The 17,116-nt window shown below is 42.2% G+C and overlaps 1 protein-coding gene across 1 annotated transcript in view; it reads left to right on the top strand.

Moving 5' to 3' along the window:
- Positions 1-17,116, top strand: part of FLT3 (fms related receptor tyrosine kinase 3) — a 71,805-nt gene that overhangs the window by 2,755 nt on the left and 51,934 nt on the right. The window contains exon 2 of the mRNA XM_045016905.1: positions 15,203-15,327. Coding sequence (XP_044872840.1) covers positions 15,203-15,327 — 125 coding nt within the window. The remainder of the gene's footprint in view (positions 1-15,202; positions 15,328-17,116) is intronic.

Genomic DNA, 17,116 nt, shown 5'->3' on the forward strand with positions numbered 1-17,116 from the left:
GGATCTAGATTTCTCCAGAATTTGTCAGTCTCACTGCAACGCAAAGATTACCTTCTTATAAACCAATGGATAAAACACTTCAGAGCATGTTCAGACACAGACCCATGCCACTGCCAGAAATGGTAAATCAGTGAACATCCAAGAGGCAGAATCATGTTTTATCCTGACTACACTCTCCTGAAGCATGTTAAACCTTTACGCAAGCCAAACAAATTCTTTGTATGAGACTAGTACATGCTCCGCTTACATGGTAAAACACAGTGGGATCTACTGGACCACAATGTATCATTGCTTTGTCATACATTAGCAAATCTTTTATGTATCAAAAATTTAAGAAATGTTATTTCTGAGATGAAGATTCCTGAAGATAAAAAGGATTATTTGGATTTTTGCAACTGACTAAAACGGAGCTTGGTCTATCCATGCTGTATTTCTTTTGAAGATAGACCCTAGCATTTTCATTTGGGGAAACCAAAGTTTGCCCAACTTTCAAGCAGATAAACATTTGGAAGACGTACTAATTCAGCATATACCTAGCTACCATAGACAGGCTCCTGTCCCTGGCCACTGGCATCCATTCTGGATCTGTGCTCATCAACAGTGGAGACCTCAATGGGAGAGATTACAGGTTCCTTGCACTGCTGCACTGAGTGGACTTTCTGCTACCAAAGCGAGATGGTATATCCAGGGCTGAATCAAGGCACAAGATTCATAAACTATCCTAGTTTACTCTTATTTAGGGTATGTAGAGATCTGTATGTATATGGAGAATATAACTTTCAAAAGAGCTGAATATAAAATAGCAAAAGCAGTATCATTTAGACCCATTCACTCAGTTACTGTTGTCTTTGCTGCCATTTTGCTCTGCCAAGTTGAAGCAACCAGTAACTAAGAAAACTCTCGAGGTCCCTTCCAGTCCTAGAATCTATGAATCTATGAACTCTCTCAAATGCCTCATGGAAATGTTCACTGAAAAATCCAGGGACATGAGAGTAACACTAACGTCAGAAATAATTAAATGGGGGAGCCAGGTTGTGAAAAAGAATTTCCAGAACCAAAAAAATAAATAAATAAAAATAAAAAAGGAATAGCTGTAGAGGGTAACAAAGAAGACTAACAACCAATTGCAGGCTCACAAGATAGCAATGGAAGAGATCAAGGACTTCTCAGTTGAAGTGATCAAAACTGTTACAATAATTAAGAGGAAAGTGGGACTCAGCAAAACTAGGTCACAGCCAAGAACATCTAGAACTTGTATATCTGAGTGGGCAAGGAAAACCCAGCTTTTGATTCACTTTGCGTTTAACACTGTTCCTCAGTTCCTTGACATATCCTCCCACGAAGATGCCACAGGAATCAAAATAGAAGCACAGTGCAAAATACTGGATTAGGGACTGTTTGTCTCTGTAACCCTAAGATCTAACCGGAACATTATGTTTGAAGGATAGAATCTTCTTTTTCCTGGCATACTTCATGGAAGTCAAAAGGTTAAAAAAGACAGGATTGCTACTGTGTGGATGTCTTCCACCCAGTTCAGGTCCAACTAGGATAGTGAAAGAATATCTGTTGCCTATTCTAGGGCACATCCTTGGAAACCACACTGCTTAAAAAAGCAAACAACCCCCTACCCCCCAAATTGACTTGTAAAGTAGAACAATAATTACACTACTTTTTACAGTATAGGTTTAATTGTGTAAGTAAGATTTTCTTGCTGTATGAGACATAAATATGGTTTGGACAAATACTTATTGGGTTACAGTGTGTTCCTTTATGGTATGAACACATTTAGTTTTACATTTATAAAACTATTTTATAAGTGTAATTTTTTCACAGTTATCTGGCTCATTGCCGTACATGACATGCAGTGATACATTAGCACAAACCCTATAATTATTTTAAACATTTTATTAATTCATTTTTACCTCTTTTACACTTTTTTAGCATAGCTCTTCTTAACTTGCCGACAGGCTCTTCCTCCCCTCAAAGGAAGAACCAGCTGTAGTGGAAATTATTGTTTTAATTCAGAGGGGAAATGTATACGGTACTAGGGTGACAAAGAGTATCATTTCTTCAGTAACTGTCAGTGATACATATATTCTTGCGTTTTCATTTCTCTATTTCATGGAAACTTTTCTCTTTGGAGGCAAGTTATTATGGCCCAGACCCTGCAGCGCTTCCTCCTGTGAGTACTTCGTACTCACAAGAAATTAGTAGCTCCATTAACATCAGTGGAACTATTCTTGTAACAGGACTGAGCCCTCAGTGTGTAAACTTGAAGGGTATTTTTGATATCCTTTTAATAAACAATGCAAAAAGTCTCATATTATCAGGTGAAGCTAGTGGGTTTATACAAATACTTTGGTTTTCACCTGAATAAATGGACACATGTTCACAAATCACTGTATATAGCCAAGAACCCTGATGGTCCAAAGCCACATGATGATTGGCTAGTTGGCTTTTTTTGATTATGTCTGTCACAGCCATTTACCAACTCCCAGTCCCATTTGGGACTTCAGCACACACACACACAGACACAAAATACTCTATGTCCCTGGATCAGGGTGCAGTAAGGGACTGGTTAATATGGGGGACAAAAATAAGGAACCCATGAGGATGGAAGATGAATGGAAGCAGTTATGGGAGTATGGAGAGTGAGGGCCTAAAGAAGAAAAAGTCACTTTTTAAATCCTTCCACCAAATGGCAAGTTACTATTTCTTGTTTGCAGTGTTGTTGTAGCTGTGTCGGTCCCAGGATATTAGAGATAGAAGGTGGGTGAGGTAATATCTTTTATTGGACTTTTTTTTGTTGGTTAAAGAGACAAAATTTTGAGCTATTTCAGCACTGGTTGGTGGCCCTTTCCACCACTTTTAACCTTCTTTCCAAATAGGGAACTTTTCAGCAGTCCAAATTAATGTGAATTTATAAATTAAAGTGAATTGAAAGTAGCTGTCAAGCCACAGAGTGCTCCTGGAAGAGCACTGACTGCAACAGGGCTGCATGTGGGCACAGCAGTCTACCTGCACAGAGCTCATTGCAGTATCGTGGCCCATGGGCCCAACATGCTCCCACTGTAGCCAAGAGAAGTTTTACCATTTATTTAAATAGGAGCATGATACACACTCAACTCCCACAAGCAAAATAACAGTATGGTAGTTTGAGAAATGTACTTTATAATATTTAAGATGCAGAATCACAGGGACTGAAGGACAAATAAGCAAGGTGACAAGTATCAGAGGGGTAGCCGTGTTAGTCTGGATCTGTAAAAGCAGCAAAAAGTCCTGTGGCACCTTATAGACTAACACACGTATTGGAGCATGAGCTTTCGTGGGTGATGCATCCGACAAAGTGGGTATTCAACCACGAAAGCTCATGCTCCAAAACGTCTGTTAGTCTATAAGGTGCCACAGGACTTTTTGCTGCTTTAGCAAGGTGAAAGGTAAATGAAAGTTTGGATAAAAAGAACATCAGATTGGAAATAAGGTGTACATTTTTAACAGTGAGGGTAATTAACCATTGGAACAATTGACCAAGGGTCGGCGTGGATTCTCTTTCACAGGCAATTTTTAAATCCAGAATAGATGTTTTGCTAAAAGATGTGCTCCAGGAATTATTGTGGGGAAGTTCTATGGCCCGTGTTATACAGGAGTCAGACTAGATGAGCACAATGATCCCTTCTGTCCTTGGAATCTATGTATTTGTCCAAGAGTTCTGAAAGAATGTAAGAAAGAAGTGGCTGAGCTGATCACAAATGCATACATTCTCTCATTAAAATCAGCTACTGTTACCAGAGCTATGGCAACTCCTATGTAGCTGGAAATATTAGAATGAGAGGCAGAAAAATGGAAAGCTAATTAATATATACAAAATAATCCAAAACATAAATTCATTCAATGGGGAAAAGAAACCTGGACAGCATAAATGATGAAACAGGAATAGGAGTGACAAACAGCAAATAAGATCCAAATTTGCAATGCAAGATGACAGCAAAAAAAGCCAATAAGAGTTTGAGCTGCATATGCAGTGGTATCACATGAGAAACATTACTGATCCTTGTGTCATCATTATCCTTGTTGTCCCGGAGAGGGAAACTGAAGCACAGAGAGGCAAAGTGACTTGCCCATGGATTCACAGTGAGTCAATGGCAGAGCAGACAAAGAATCCAGGTCTCCTGGCACTCAAGCCTGGTGTACCATTGAAAAAACAAATGTAGAAAATGAGTGCCACTGACAGAGGAATATAATGCAAATCCCAAAATGGGATCACTTATCTAAAATCACTAAGTAACTATGAATCTGGCTATGATGAAGCTTATACATGACCATTAACCAGCCTCTTCTAACTAAGCAAGGTACAATAGTAAAAAGGAATAATTTTACTGAGAAATAAAAACTGATGAAATCTATACCCAGGGTGCTGCGAATAGGTAAGGCTGAGTAGGTGGCGGTCAAACTCTTGGAAATGGTGACCAGGAAGAGGAGACTGATAATGAGTTAGGAGTGATGTGGTAGGATGCAGAGGTGAAGGAATACATTCCTCTTCCCCCACAGCTATTGCCTAGCTGATGATAGACAATGGAGAATGAGAAGAAGTTTTAGAAAGATTGAAAACTGATTGGTGAGCAGAGCTTTGATACACTTGTTACAGATGTGACAGTCATCTTCTCTGGGCATGTGTCAGGAGGAGGGCTGAAAATGGTGTTCCTGAAGTAGGCTGGATGGGAGCTGCTGCTTCTCCTTCATGCATCCTAAGGAGAGATCGTTTAGACTGAGGCCTAGATGAAGGCACAATGGATTGGACAAACTGGAGATGTCTATTATCAGAACAGCCAAGAGAGATTTGTTATTTTGTGTATTAGACTGATGTAGTATCTCTTCACAAGAATGGGATAGTAAAGTCCAACAGAATAATAGGCAAGAAGATGAATGCACTTGCTGAATATTTATTGCTGCTGCACTTAGTTTGTTTGTCCTGGCTCCAAAAATAACATTTCTTGTTTCTTCAGAAATTAGTGCTAATCTGGAATTTTCTTTCAGCCTTGGAGATCCTTCCAAAAAGGGATAATACTTTAAGATTGATACCTTTGAATGAAAACAAGAGGATGTTTGAAATAGAGCTGTTAACCAAAAACACCAATGTGAAAGAGAAAATTAGGAACAGCTCTGGTTCCCAGATTTTAAATCAATATTCTGGTGATGTAATATTTATATTATTGTACTGTCCAGAGGCCCTGTTGTTCAAGATGCTGCCCAGAAGAGTTTACAGCCGATGAGCATATCTACACAGTTTGTGCACCTATTTAACTAGTTTTTAGTTATTTGTATAATCAGTAATTTAGTTAATTTGGTGCATAAATTTTGCATAGACAAGGCTTAAGAAAACGTTTAGAAGTAATTTTTAAGAAAAATGGAATGCAAATCCTTAGCTTGCAATTAGAGGGAGAACTGGTTAAACTAGTTGTGAGCTGTGAAACTATCCATAAATTCAAAGACTTCAAAGGAATGCATATATATTCAATACACATTGCTCTGTCTGAAGCAAATCCCATAAAGGAAATATGCAAAGGGAATTTGATTATAGGGTGTAAGAAATAGTTTGCATGTTGCATAAACAACTTAATTCAAAGAGGTCAAAGTTAGCATAGGGAAAAACATAATGGGTGAAATCCTAGACCCACTAAAACTGAGGGCAAAACTCTCATTCACAGTAAAGGGGCTAGGGTTTTACTCAATGTGTCAGCCTGAGAGTAAGTGGGTGTATCTTTTGATTACTGTTGTGTCTGCTTTCTGTAGGGCTGACTGCAAGCTAAGGATTGTGTAAGACAGTCCAAGAAGGTTTTACTTGCATGCTAAAGGAGTGGAAAGATGTAAATTACACCAAATAAAAAGGACACCATATTATTGGGTTTATTTTGGCACCCATTCAGGAAAGGGGGCTGGATTATATCTGTTCAGACTCCAAGCTCAGCACTTCAGAAGCTTCAAAAGGGAGTTCATGCTTACCAGACCTAACATACTGTTCATGAAAATGAGATGCTTATCTAAGACTTTTATCATTTCTTGTCTTCACAATCTGAACCATCATTTGTTCTATCAGATTTGTGACGTGGGAGTCCTTCTGTACAGAATTACATGTACACTAGCTTGTTTTTGGTATTTATTGTTTTATGTTCTGAACCTTGTTGCGTGTACAGATCTGTGACTGCAGTGAAACAGTCTGACATTGAACAGCATGGACCAAAGCCTGCTGAGAATTCAATGGATAGGTTGGTGCAGGAAGAAGATGGAGGAAGGAAGTCTTCCTTCTGCCTTAGTACCTCCAAGAAGCAGGGCAGGATTTCCACCTGGTGGTAAGAGGGGGAACTGCCACTAGTTCCACCAGTACACCAAGGAATTTGGGAAGATCTTCAGCAAAAATGCTGTGGATGCAGACTGCTCCTTTTATGAAGCAGTAATAAGGTGCATCCACCTGCCTCTCTCTCCCCACCACCAAAGGAACTGTGAACTAATCTTCTCTGCAATTGGAGGATGGCTTTCCATATTAGTTGAGCTAGCCCTATTCCCTTGCTTTCCCTCTTCTTTGCCTCTCCCAGTAGTAAAGGGTAAAGTAGGGAAGTGAAGTTTGCATAAGCCAAAGAGCTAGGAAAGCAGAGCCAATAATTGTACCTGGCCATTCTATAGGAGACCATATCAGTACTGCCAACTCAAAAGATCAAAAAACATGAGCTGGACCACCTAATGAGATCAAAACTCATGAATCAGGTCCCAAAAGATCATGAGTTTGGCTGCACAAATTATTTTGGGGAAGTTCTATTGTCTGTGTGATCATCTAGTCCAGGGGTCGGCAACCTCTGGCACGCGGCTCGCCAGGGTAAGCACCTTGGTGGGCCGGGCCAGTTTGTTTACCTGCCACGTCTGCAGGTTCGGCTGATCGCGGCTCCTACTGGCCGCGGTTCACCATCCCAGGCCAATGAAGGTGGCAGGAAGCCACAGCCAGCACATCCGTCGCCCGCACCACTTCCCGCTGCCCCCATTGGCCTGGGACGGTGAACCGCAGCCAGTGGGAGCCGCGGTCTGCCGAACCTGCCGATGAGGCAGGTAAACAAACTGGCCCGTCCCGTCAGGTGCTTACCCTGGCGAGCCGCGTGCCAGAGGTCGTCAACCCCTGATCTAGTCTGACCTGTAGTACAACAGTCCTTTCTGGCCTTGGAATCAGTATAGCCAACTCGGATAGGATATGTGCATGGGCACCAACTTATATGGGCTTTTGGAGCTAAAGCCCCAGGAATATTCATAATCAGGGGCTCTGCTCCACCAATATTTGGAGCTAGATTTTTCCCCCTCCCCGGAGCTTCCCTGCCTGAATGTAAAGAGAGTGCACAGTGTGTCTCTCTCTCCTTTGCTGCTGCTGCCATAGCCTAAGGGCTGCAGCATTAGCATAAGAGGAATGCTAACTACTGCTGAAGCACTCAGGATGGGGAGGGGAGTACCTGGAGGAGACACAAACGGGCCAGGAGACAGACATCATTCACCTTAGCAGCTGCTGGGGCTTCCGTGAGTGTTTGACCCTAGGATTTTTTATTATGTTTGAGTGTTTGACCCTATGATTCCCCCCCTGCCCCAGCCCCAGTCCCAGCCCCTACTCCTACCCCCAGTGAGGCACAGCAGGCTGCACAGGGGAGGCAGGAAGCCACATGTGAAGGCAATGCCTCCTCCCCCAGCACCCACCAACCCACCCGCCACAGGAGGGATGGGAGAGGGAGGCTTCCTAGACCTGAGCAGCTGGGGCTTGGGTGAATTTTATGACACCCTGCTCCCCCGTCCCATAGCCAGCCACCACCCTGCCTACCCCACTTCTGCCCCATGCTGGGCAAGGGGCAGCCCCATCCACAGTGAAGTTATGGTGAGGGGCAGCAACATGGAAGGCCACCTGTGCCCCCCCCCAGTACCCATCATAGGGGAGGGGAGTGAGCTTTCTGGACCTGAGAGGGGCTCTAGGAGCATGTGCAGAGTGTGTGTGCCATGGGGGGCAGGAGGGGTCCCTCCCCTGGAGCTTGCTGCTGCCAGTGGTGGTGATGGGGAGTCCTCTCTGGCCCTAGCCCTGGGGCAGCCTGTCTGCACCCCAAGTTCCTCAGCCCTGCCTCACCCCAAAGCCTGCACCCCCAGCACTGAGCACGCTCCTGCACTGTGAACCCCTCATCCCCAGCCCCACCCCAGAACCCTCACCTGAGGGGAAAAACATGCAACTTAAATTTGGTGGTCAGTTTGGAGTATCATTGTATTTAGCACAATATTTGATTATTTTACACCCTTCAAAGTATGTAACTGGTCGTATACAGGTGTTTTCTCTGAATACTGTCTGTGTGCCTCAGTTTCCCCAATGCATTTCTTAAGGCTCTAGATGGTGGGATAAGGGTGTGTGATTGTTGTAAAGCCCTAGAGGGCCAGTGTGATGCCGTCTGCACAGAGAATGGCCGACACCCTGTCTCCAGGCAACTGATGGCCTGGGCCACTCTCCTGCAAGGTGCCAACTGAAGGTGTTTGGAGTATCATTGTATTTAGCACAATATTTGATTATTTTACACCCTTCAAAGTATGTAACTGGTCGTATACAGGTGTTTTCTCTGAATACTGTCTGTGTGCCTCAGTTTCCCCAATGCATTTCTTAAGGCTCTAGATGGTGGGATAAGGGTGTGTGATTGTTGTAAAGCCCTAGAGGGCCAGTGTGATGCCATCTGCACAGAGAATGGCTGCAACCCTGCCTCCAGGCAACTGATGGCCTGGGCCACTCTCCTGCAAGGTGCCAACTGAATGTGTTGGAGAACAAAGAGATCAGGTGGCCTCCTAATGCTTGGAAAAGAGACAAAGGCCAGAGGAGGGAGTGTCAGTGCCTGTGCAGACTTCCGGGAAGCGCATGGTGTGGAAGGGGATGCTGGGATGCTTTGGAACAACTCCATACAAAGCCAGTCAGGACTCTGGGGGAGCCTCCTCTCTGAGCATACTGTCTCCAGGGCAAGAAGCTTACACCTTCCTGGGTCTGACCTCGGAGCATTCAGCATGCCCTTCCACACTGTGCACTTTCTGCAGCGAGTCTGCCCAGGCAGGTCCTGGGGCAACCAGAGGTCCCTGCACCCCAACTCCACAGTCAGATGTGACTCTCAGCCAGACAGTAAAACAGAAGGTTTATTAGATGACAGGGATACAGTCTAAAACAGAGCTTGTAAGTACAGAAAACAGGACCCCTCAGTCAGGTCCATCTTGGGGGGTGGGGAGCCCAGACCCAAGTTCTGGGCCTCTCCCGATTTCCCCAGCCAGCTCCAAACTGACACTCCCTCATCTGGCCTTTGTGTCTCTTCCGGACAAGGAGGCCACCTGATATCTTTGTCCCCAACACCGTCAGTTGGCACTTTGCAGGGGAAACTGAGGCACCCACTCAGTATTCAGAGAAAACATTAAGAACATTCCTACTTTGTCACAACAGGTGCAACAAAATTTAATACCGTATATTAGGTATTAATAGGCAAGTGCTGCTTCTGACTTTCCACTTTTAATTGACCCTTGTAATCTTGTGGTGCTGACGCATTGTAGCTTCATTTTATATCAGCTTACAGGGTGAGAGCCGGGGGGGGGGGGGAGACCACCATTTTGGGCCCCACCAAAAATTATACGAACCTGCCGCCTATGGATATGTGGTATTTTTCTTAAAGCCCAAGCCTGACTCCTGATTTTTTAATGTTTGAGGTTGCCAGTACCATGTCATTACTGGAAAAGTTTGAAACTTCACACCCATGTATTTTCACTGCAGACCTATTAGTTTTCCCAGTAACTAGATTGCAACTAAGCTGCATGAGTCTTTGCCTCCCACATATACTTCCATTAAGTGTGTTACTGGACCAAAGACTTCTTTTGGCCATTCCTTGTAACCACCTTCCTCTAACTTCTCTGCTTCTGTACTCTTTATGGGTGCAGGCTGTGCTGGAAATAATGTTTAGTGTAATTCCACTCAATAGGTAGGCTTATGTAGGCAGCCTTGAAAGAGTGTCTACATTACTAAGAGGATCCATATTAATCTACATACAGCAAAACTACATTTTAAAATGTTACTTAGGTTGCAAGGTCAAGCACTGAAAAGTTAGAAAATGCCAGATCTAGGGTTGCCCATGCAGCCTTAATTCCGCCCCCTTGTGCGTTCACCCTGTGCGCTGAATGGGGCAAGGGTCCTGTGGAAAAAATAGTATGTGGTCATGACTGCACCATAGTGTATCTGCAACAGAGTTCTTTTCTTTTCTTATATCTGCACCTCTTCCCCTGCTACAGCTGGTTGGGCAGCTCCCAGGTGTCCCCAGTAAAGTGACTGCTGCTGCTCTGGCAGTGATGTGAACCTGGCACTTTGGAATGTTTGTCTGTTCAGTTATTATTTTGGCAAGCTGCCAAATTTTTCCTGAAGGACACAAACAAGAGATGGGAAAGGGCCATTTTTAACAGTTTGTGTCTCAGCAAAAGAGAAATAGAATTTCATGGGACAAAGAAAAGGCAGTTTGTTAACCTGAGGGCATTCCCCTTGCTGACTACCAAACCTGTTGCAAACAATGGCAGTATTAGAGCTTCTCAAAAAAAGGGTCACATAAAAACATAAGAAAGGCCATACGGGTCAGACCAATGGCCCATCTAGCTCGTATCCTGTCTTCAGACAGTGGCCAAAGTTAGGTGCTTCAGAGGGAATGAACAGACCAGGGCAATTATTGATTGATCCATCCCCTGTTGTCCACTCCGAGCTTCTGACAGTCCAATGCTAGGGACATCCAGAGCATGAGGTTGCATCCCTGATCATCTTGGCTAATAACCGTTGATGGACCTATCCTCCATGAAATTACCTAGTTCTTTTTTAAAACCAGTTATAGTTTTGGCCTTCACAACATTCCCTGACAATGAGTTCCTCAGTTTAACTATGTGAAGAAGTACTTCCTTTTGTTTGATGTAAACCCACTTCTTATTAGTTTCATTGGGTGACCCCTGGTTCTTGTGTTATATAAAGGAGTAAATAGAACTTCCTTATTCACTTTCTCCACATCATTCACCATTTTACAGATCTCTGTCATATCCCCTTTTTGTTATCTCTTTTCTAAACTGAACAGCCCCAGTCTTTTTAATCCTTCTTTATATGGAAGCTGTTCCATACCCTCAATCATTTTTGTTGTCCTTTTCTGTACCTATTCCAAGTCTAAGATACCTTTTGAGATGTGTTGACCAGAACTGCATGCAGTATTCCAGGTGTGGGTGTACTATGGATTTAGATAGTGGCATTATGCTATTTACTGTCTTATTAACTATCCATTTCCTAATGGCTCCTAACATTCTGTTCGCTTTTTTTTGACTGCTGCCGCACATTGAGTGGATGTTTTCAGAGAACTATCCACGATTCCAAGATCTTTTTCTTGAGTGGTAACAGCTAATTTAGACTCCATCATTTTGTAGGTATATTGTTGGAGTTATGTTTTCCAATGTACATTACTTTGCATTTATCAATATTGAATTTCATCTGCCATTTTGTTACCCAGTCACCCAGTTTTGTCAGGTCCCTCTGTAACTCCTTGCAATCTGTTTTGTACTTAAGTATCCTGAGTAATTTTGTATCGTCTTCAGATTTTGCCACTCATTATTTACCCCTTTTTCCAGATCATTTAGGAATATGTTAAATAGGACTGGTCCCAGTACAGATCTCTGGGGGACACCACTATTTACCTTTCTCCATTCTGAAAACTGACCATTTATTCCTACCCTTTGTTTCCTGTCTTTTAAGCAGTTACTGATCCATAAGAGAACCTTCCCTCTTATCCCAAGACAGCTTACTTTGCTTAAGAGCATTTGGTGAGGGACCTTGTCAAAGGCTTTCTCAAAGTACACTAGATCCACTGAATTACCCTTCTCCATATGTTTGTTGAGCCTCTCAAAGAATTCTAGTAGCTTGGTGAGGCATGATTTCCCTTTACAAAAGCCATGTTGACTCTTCCCCAACAAATCGCATTCATCTATGTATCTGATAATTCTGTTCTTTACTATAGTTTCAGCCAGTTTGCCTAGAACTGAAGTTCGTTTTACTGGCCTGTAATTGCCAGGATCATCTCTGGAGCCTTTTTTATAAATTGGTATAATGTTAGCTATCCTCCAGTCATTTGGTATCGAAGCTGATTTAAGTGATAGTTTACATGCCACAGTTCGTAGTTCTGCAATTTTATATTTTAGTTCTTTCAGAACTCTTGGGTGAATACCATCTGCTCCTGGTAAGAAACCTTTATAAGGAAAATATTAGATAATTTAAATATAGTAGTCACCACCACCACCACCTATAATATCATACTGAAAACAGCAAAAACAATCGCTGCAGGCTAGCAACTGATAAAGAAAGTAGAATAAAGAAGTCTTGTGTCCTAACACCTTGAATAATATTTTATGGTCAATGAACCAGAAACAGTATGCTATTCCTGAAATTCACATTCAGTGAGTACTCATGTAATATTGTTATTCCTAACATTAAACTTAAGGCTGCTTTATCTGTGTATGACATTTCAGTTTTTGTCAGGTGGCATAGTGCTTAGGCCCCGGGATTCGAAGTGCCAGATGACCATCTGTGAGATCATTTCAGAGGCATTATTGTATATCTAAGCAAGATCTGATGTCACTTTATAATCCACAATCTCTGTTTTAGTTACATATAAACATAAGGTGCATTCCTCTCACTGTGAATAGGAACATTAGTGTAAATGATGAATTATCTGTAACTTGAAGTCTTTAAACCATGATTTGAGGTCTTCAGTAACTCAGCCAGAGGTTAGGGGTCTATTTCAGGAGTCGGGGTGGGTGAGGTTCTGTGACCTGCAATGTGCAGGAAGTCAGACTAAATGATCACTATGTTCCCTTCTGATCTATGAGTCTATTACCCCTTCATTCTCTAGAAAGCTTGAGTTTCGTGGCTGTTCTTTCTGGATATAGTTTGCAAACTTCAGAATGACTTTGTCTGGGAATGTAATAATTTTGCCTCTGTTACTTTAGCTAAACCCGCTCCTGGTTTGAAAATAAAATCTAACATATAATTCTAGTGGATCAACAATCTGCTTAATGCTTAACTAGCAGAAAAGTAGCTTCTCGATTCAATATTTGCCCCAAAAAGCAGGGTCTTTGGCCTGGATATTAGCAGTTAAATTTGCTACCTGGTACTTGCCTTTTAGCAGCATTTTTCCAGGTATGTACTTTCAGAACCATATTGCAGGATTGCAATTTAAATGTTGGGTGAAATCCTGACCCCATTGAAATCAATGAAAGTTTTACCATGGACTTCAATGAGACTAGGATTTCAGAGGGTATGCAGAGGTCTTCCAGGGGATACATCAACTCCTCTAGATATTTGCCTAGTATTTGCCTAGTTTTACAACAGGCTACATAAAAAGCAATAGTGCAGTCAGTACAAACTAAAATTTCATACAGACAATGACTTGTTTGTACTGCTCTATATACTAAACACTGAAATGTAAGTACAATATTTATATTCCAATTGATTTATTTTATAATTGTATGGTAAAAACAAGAAAGGATGCCATTTTTCAGTAATAGTGTGCTGTGAACGTTTTTGTATTTTTATGTCTGGTTTTGTAAGCAAGTAGTTTTTAAGTGAGGTGAAACTTGGGGTACGCAAGACAAATCAGACTCCTGAAAGGGGTACATAGTCTAGAAAAGTTGAGTACAACTGATCTAAACTGTCTTTAATATCTGCAATTTTGGTGGCTTCATCACCTGCCTTGATATTCTGTTTCACTGCTCAGTTATTCTTGCTGTGACTGCATTTTCCTAATATCTAGCCTAAATTTTTCCTTCTTTAACTTCAGACTCTTGCTTCAAGTCCAACCACCTTAAGAATCAATGTAAACAATGTGGCAGAAGCTTTTTAAGTGTTTTGAAAGAACAGTCCTATGATGTTATTTTGGGATCTCATGCTTACTTATACAGTTGAGGGCCAGCTTGAGGAGCTTATCAAAATCACACACAGATCACTCCTCTGAGTTAGTTCCTTATTCTTACTTCTCTTTTTCTTTTTTCTGTGCATGCTTAGGTCTTGGGTTACTGTATTACACCTATAGGGCTAGAGTGTGCTTTTTTTAAGCCATGGCCCTGCATGGGGCTAGTGCGGAGCCACACCACACCATCCAGAGCACAAAAGAGATTGTACCTCACAGCAAGCAGAATCTTTCCGATGCTGCTCCTTGGGCACATGGAGAGTATAATTTGCTCGATCCATTGGGATGTTAACCCTTAGTGCCCTTGCCAGACTCCACGGGCCACTGTGAGGTTGGGGAGGGGAAATCCAGGACCTTACTTCCTTCTTGCCATTCCCTGCCTCTTTTCCAGCATCCTGTTCCCCAGGAAAAGCAGAAGCAATGGTCCCTTTGCTCCCCAGAATCCAGGGAGCACAGGGACAGCTACTGGGAGTGTCTGTGTAAGTGGGGGAAGCTTCTTACTCTCCCATCTGCCTTGGCATGGTTGCCCAGAGGTTGCTCACAAACTGGGACATAATGTTGCTTATGATCATTTTATCCTATCTTTAAGATTATAAGTAGAAATGTAAATCATAAAGAGTAAGGAAATTCCTCACTTTCTATGTAGGGCTAAGTACTGCCATGGCGAGTGCAGCAGGAATGAGAATTGCCGGGCAGGATTCTATGGGTGAGCTGGGTGTGGGATGAGGACGTGTTTGGGGCTGCACTTTGCTGCTGCTCTGAGCAGGAGCACCCTGGGTTCCTGGGTGACAGATGAATCATCTTGGTGACAACAGGCAAGTTGAAACATTAGCTGGCAGCTGAGACATTCTGACCTGATGCTGCTGAGGCATATGCAGCATGACCCTTTAAGAGATTCTGATGCATAAGAGAACTAGAAGATGTGGCACATGGTTTGTAATGGGTTTTTTATTTTGCATTTATTTTTATTCTAAAGCACTCTCCAGGATCCATAGGAAGCAGTCAGGCAGTCATCCAGTTTGCAAGTATAAAATCAGATTGTGCAAGTGCACGTATGTACATGGACTTTTGCCTCCTTTTTTGTAAAAATATCTCTCTATATAGGTTTTGTTGCATTCTGTTTTCATTAAAATCATGTTTATCGTCATCTCCACGTAGAAACATGACTGTATTTGTTTTCCATTTTGGTTTTGCAGTTCTTGCTATTACAGCAATGACTTTCACTTCTGCAACAAGCCAACATATACCAGAGATTATGTGCATGTTAATCGACCAGCAGAGTAAAGATTCAAGAACATTGGAGTCATCAGTATTTCTGGAGGTAAGATAACAGTGAATAAATAGCCAACCACAAAAAAAAAATAGTCTCATCTGAGATTAGGAAAAATATTAGTAGAGAAGGAAGCTTTGAAATCCATGCTGAGTTTAATATTTTTGAACTAGAAATAAGATAAATATCTAAAACAGAACATTTGATCAATACTATGAGATTCTCACATAATTTGGCCTAAATTATTCACCTCTGAGTATATTTTGAAATGTATAAAGAAAAGGAAGTGTATGATTAGAAAGACAAATAATTTGGACATGGACTACGGCATCAAAGATGGATGTGTGGATCAAAAATCAATTTTCCCTTCCAGTGCTGAGTTATTGAAGGTCAACAACAGACCCTGTGCAACTGAAACCTGCTATTTCTTTTAGAGACTTAATTACAGAGACAATCCTATACAATCTTTTAGTTCTTGGACAAATAAATGGATAGTTCTGCACACCCAGAAGTAAACTAAGAAGAAGGTCCACGATTTTCCAGTGCTGGGTACCAAAAACGGAACACTCAAAATTGCATAAACATGTTCTTCTGAATGCAAGAACATGAAGAATGTCCACCTCCTCTTGTCACAGAAAAATCAGATAGCACACATTTTTATGAAGATTACCAAGGGTTTCTATGGGATGGTAATCCCATTTCTGTAATTGTATGTTCTCATCTGTATAATGGTGCTTTCTACAATATTCCACCGATATTCATGTTCTGCTGCTTATGTCACATACTTTTCCATATCAGTCAGCTAATTGTTAATGTGATAATCCCATTTAGTAAATTCAAGTTTTGTAGGGCTAGACTGTGCCATTGTATTTCGCTGATCAGAATAAGGGGGTTTCTCTAACTACTCCCCATTGGCAAATGGGCAGGGAAGTGGAAGAGATGGGCAGGCATTTGGATGGAAACTTGGCTTCTCTCCCTGTTCCCCTCCATCCCTCACTGGGAAGAGTAACTGGCCAGGCACAATGGAAGGAAATAACATGCACCCTTTCATGTGCTGCAGTGAGTTATTTACTTTCACACACACCCACACCCCATCCCATGCCAAGCAGAAAGAAATCTTGGGGCTGCTCTTAGAATGGAGTAGTTACATGCCACCCTTTTACTCAGGCTGAGCCTAAAGGCTCAACTATTCTTCACTGGCTTTCAGAACCAGCGCAGAATATTTATTTTTCCATTTGAGGTTCTCCTTTAGCCAGTACTTAATTTGTGCCAGGGCTAAGCCCCAGCACCTTTAGGCTTGGCAGTTCATAGCCCCAGCACCTCTGGGCTTGCTGCATCAGTTATGAATGTAAAAAAATTGCTTGAGCTCTGGCACTTAATTGCTTGAACCTCAGCACCTCTTTCATTATAAATTAAGTACTGCCTTTACTGATAGACAAAAGTGAGTAAATGCATGATAAGGAAGGTCATGGTGTATATAGTCTGTTCCTTGGTACAGTACAAAGTGTGGAACAGAACTCCAGCAATATACAGAATGACGCACAGCATGGTGCTAAGAGATTTCCTTACCTTGGGTTTGCAGTAGAAGCCTGAAGGAAAAGGATGGTCTTGCAGTTCTTTTATCCATGGAAATACCTAAAGGTAGGTGAAATCTGGAGTGAAAGCTTGAGTGATGTGTGATCTTAGGCCTGGGCTACACTACAAAGTTAGGTCGAAGTAAGCCCTTTGTGTTGACCTAGTTGTTGTGCATGTGTCTACACTTCAATTTGTCTCCCACCGATGTAAGTGCCACGTTACAGCAATGCAGTAACACCACCTTCCCCAGAAGCACTGAGCCATG

Source organism: Mauremys mutica, chromosome 1 (genome assembly GCF_020497125.1).
Source record: "Mauremys mutica isolate MM-2020 ecotype Southern chromosome 1, ASM2049712v1, whole genome shotgun sequence".
Lineage (NCBI taxonomy): Eukaryota > Metazoa > Chordata > Testudines > Geoemydidae > Mauremys > Mauremys mutica.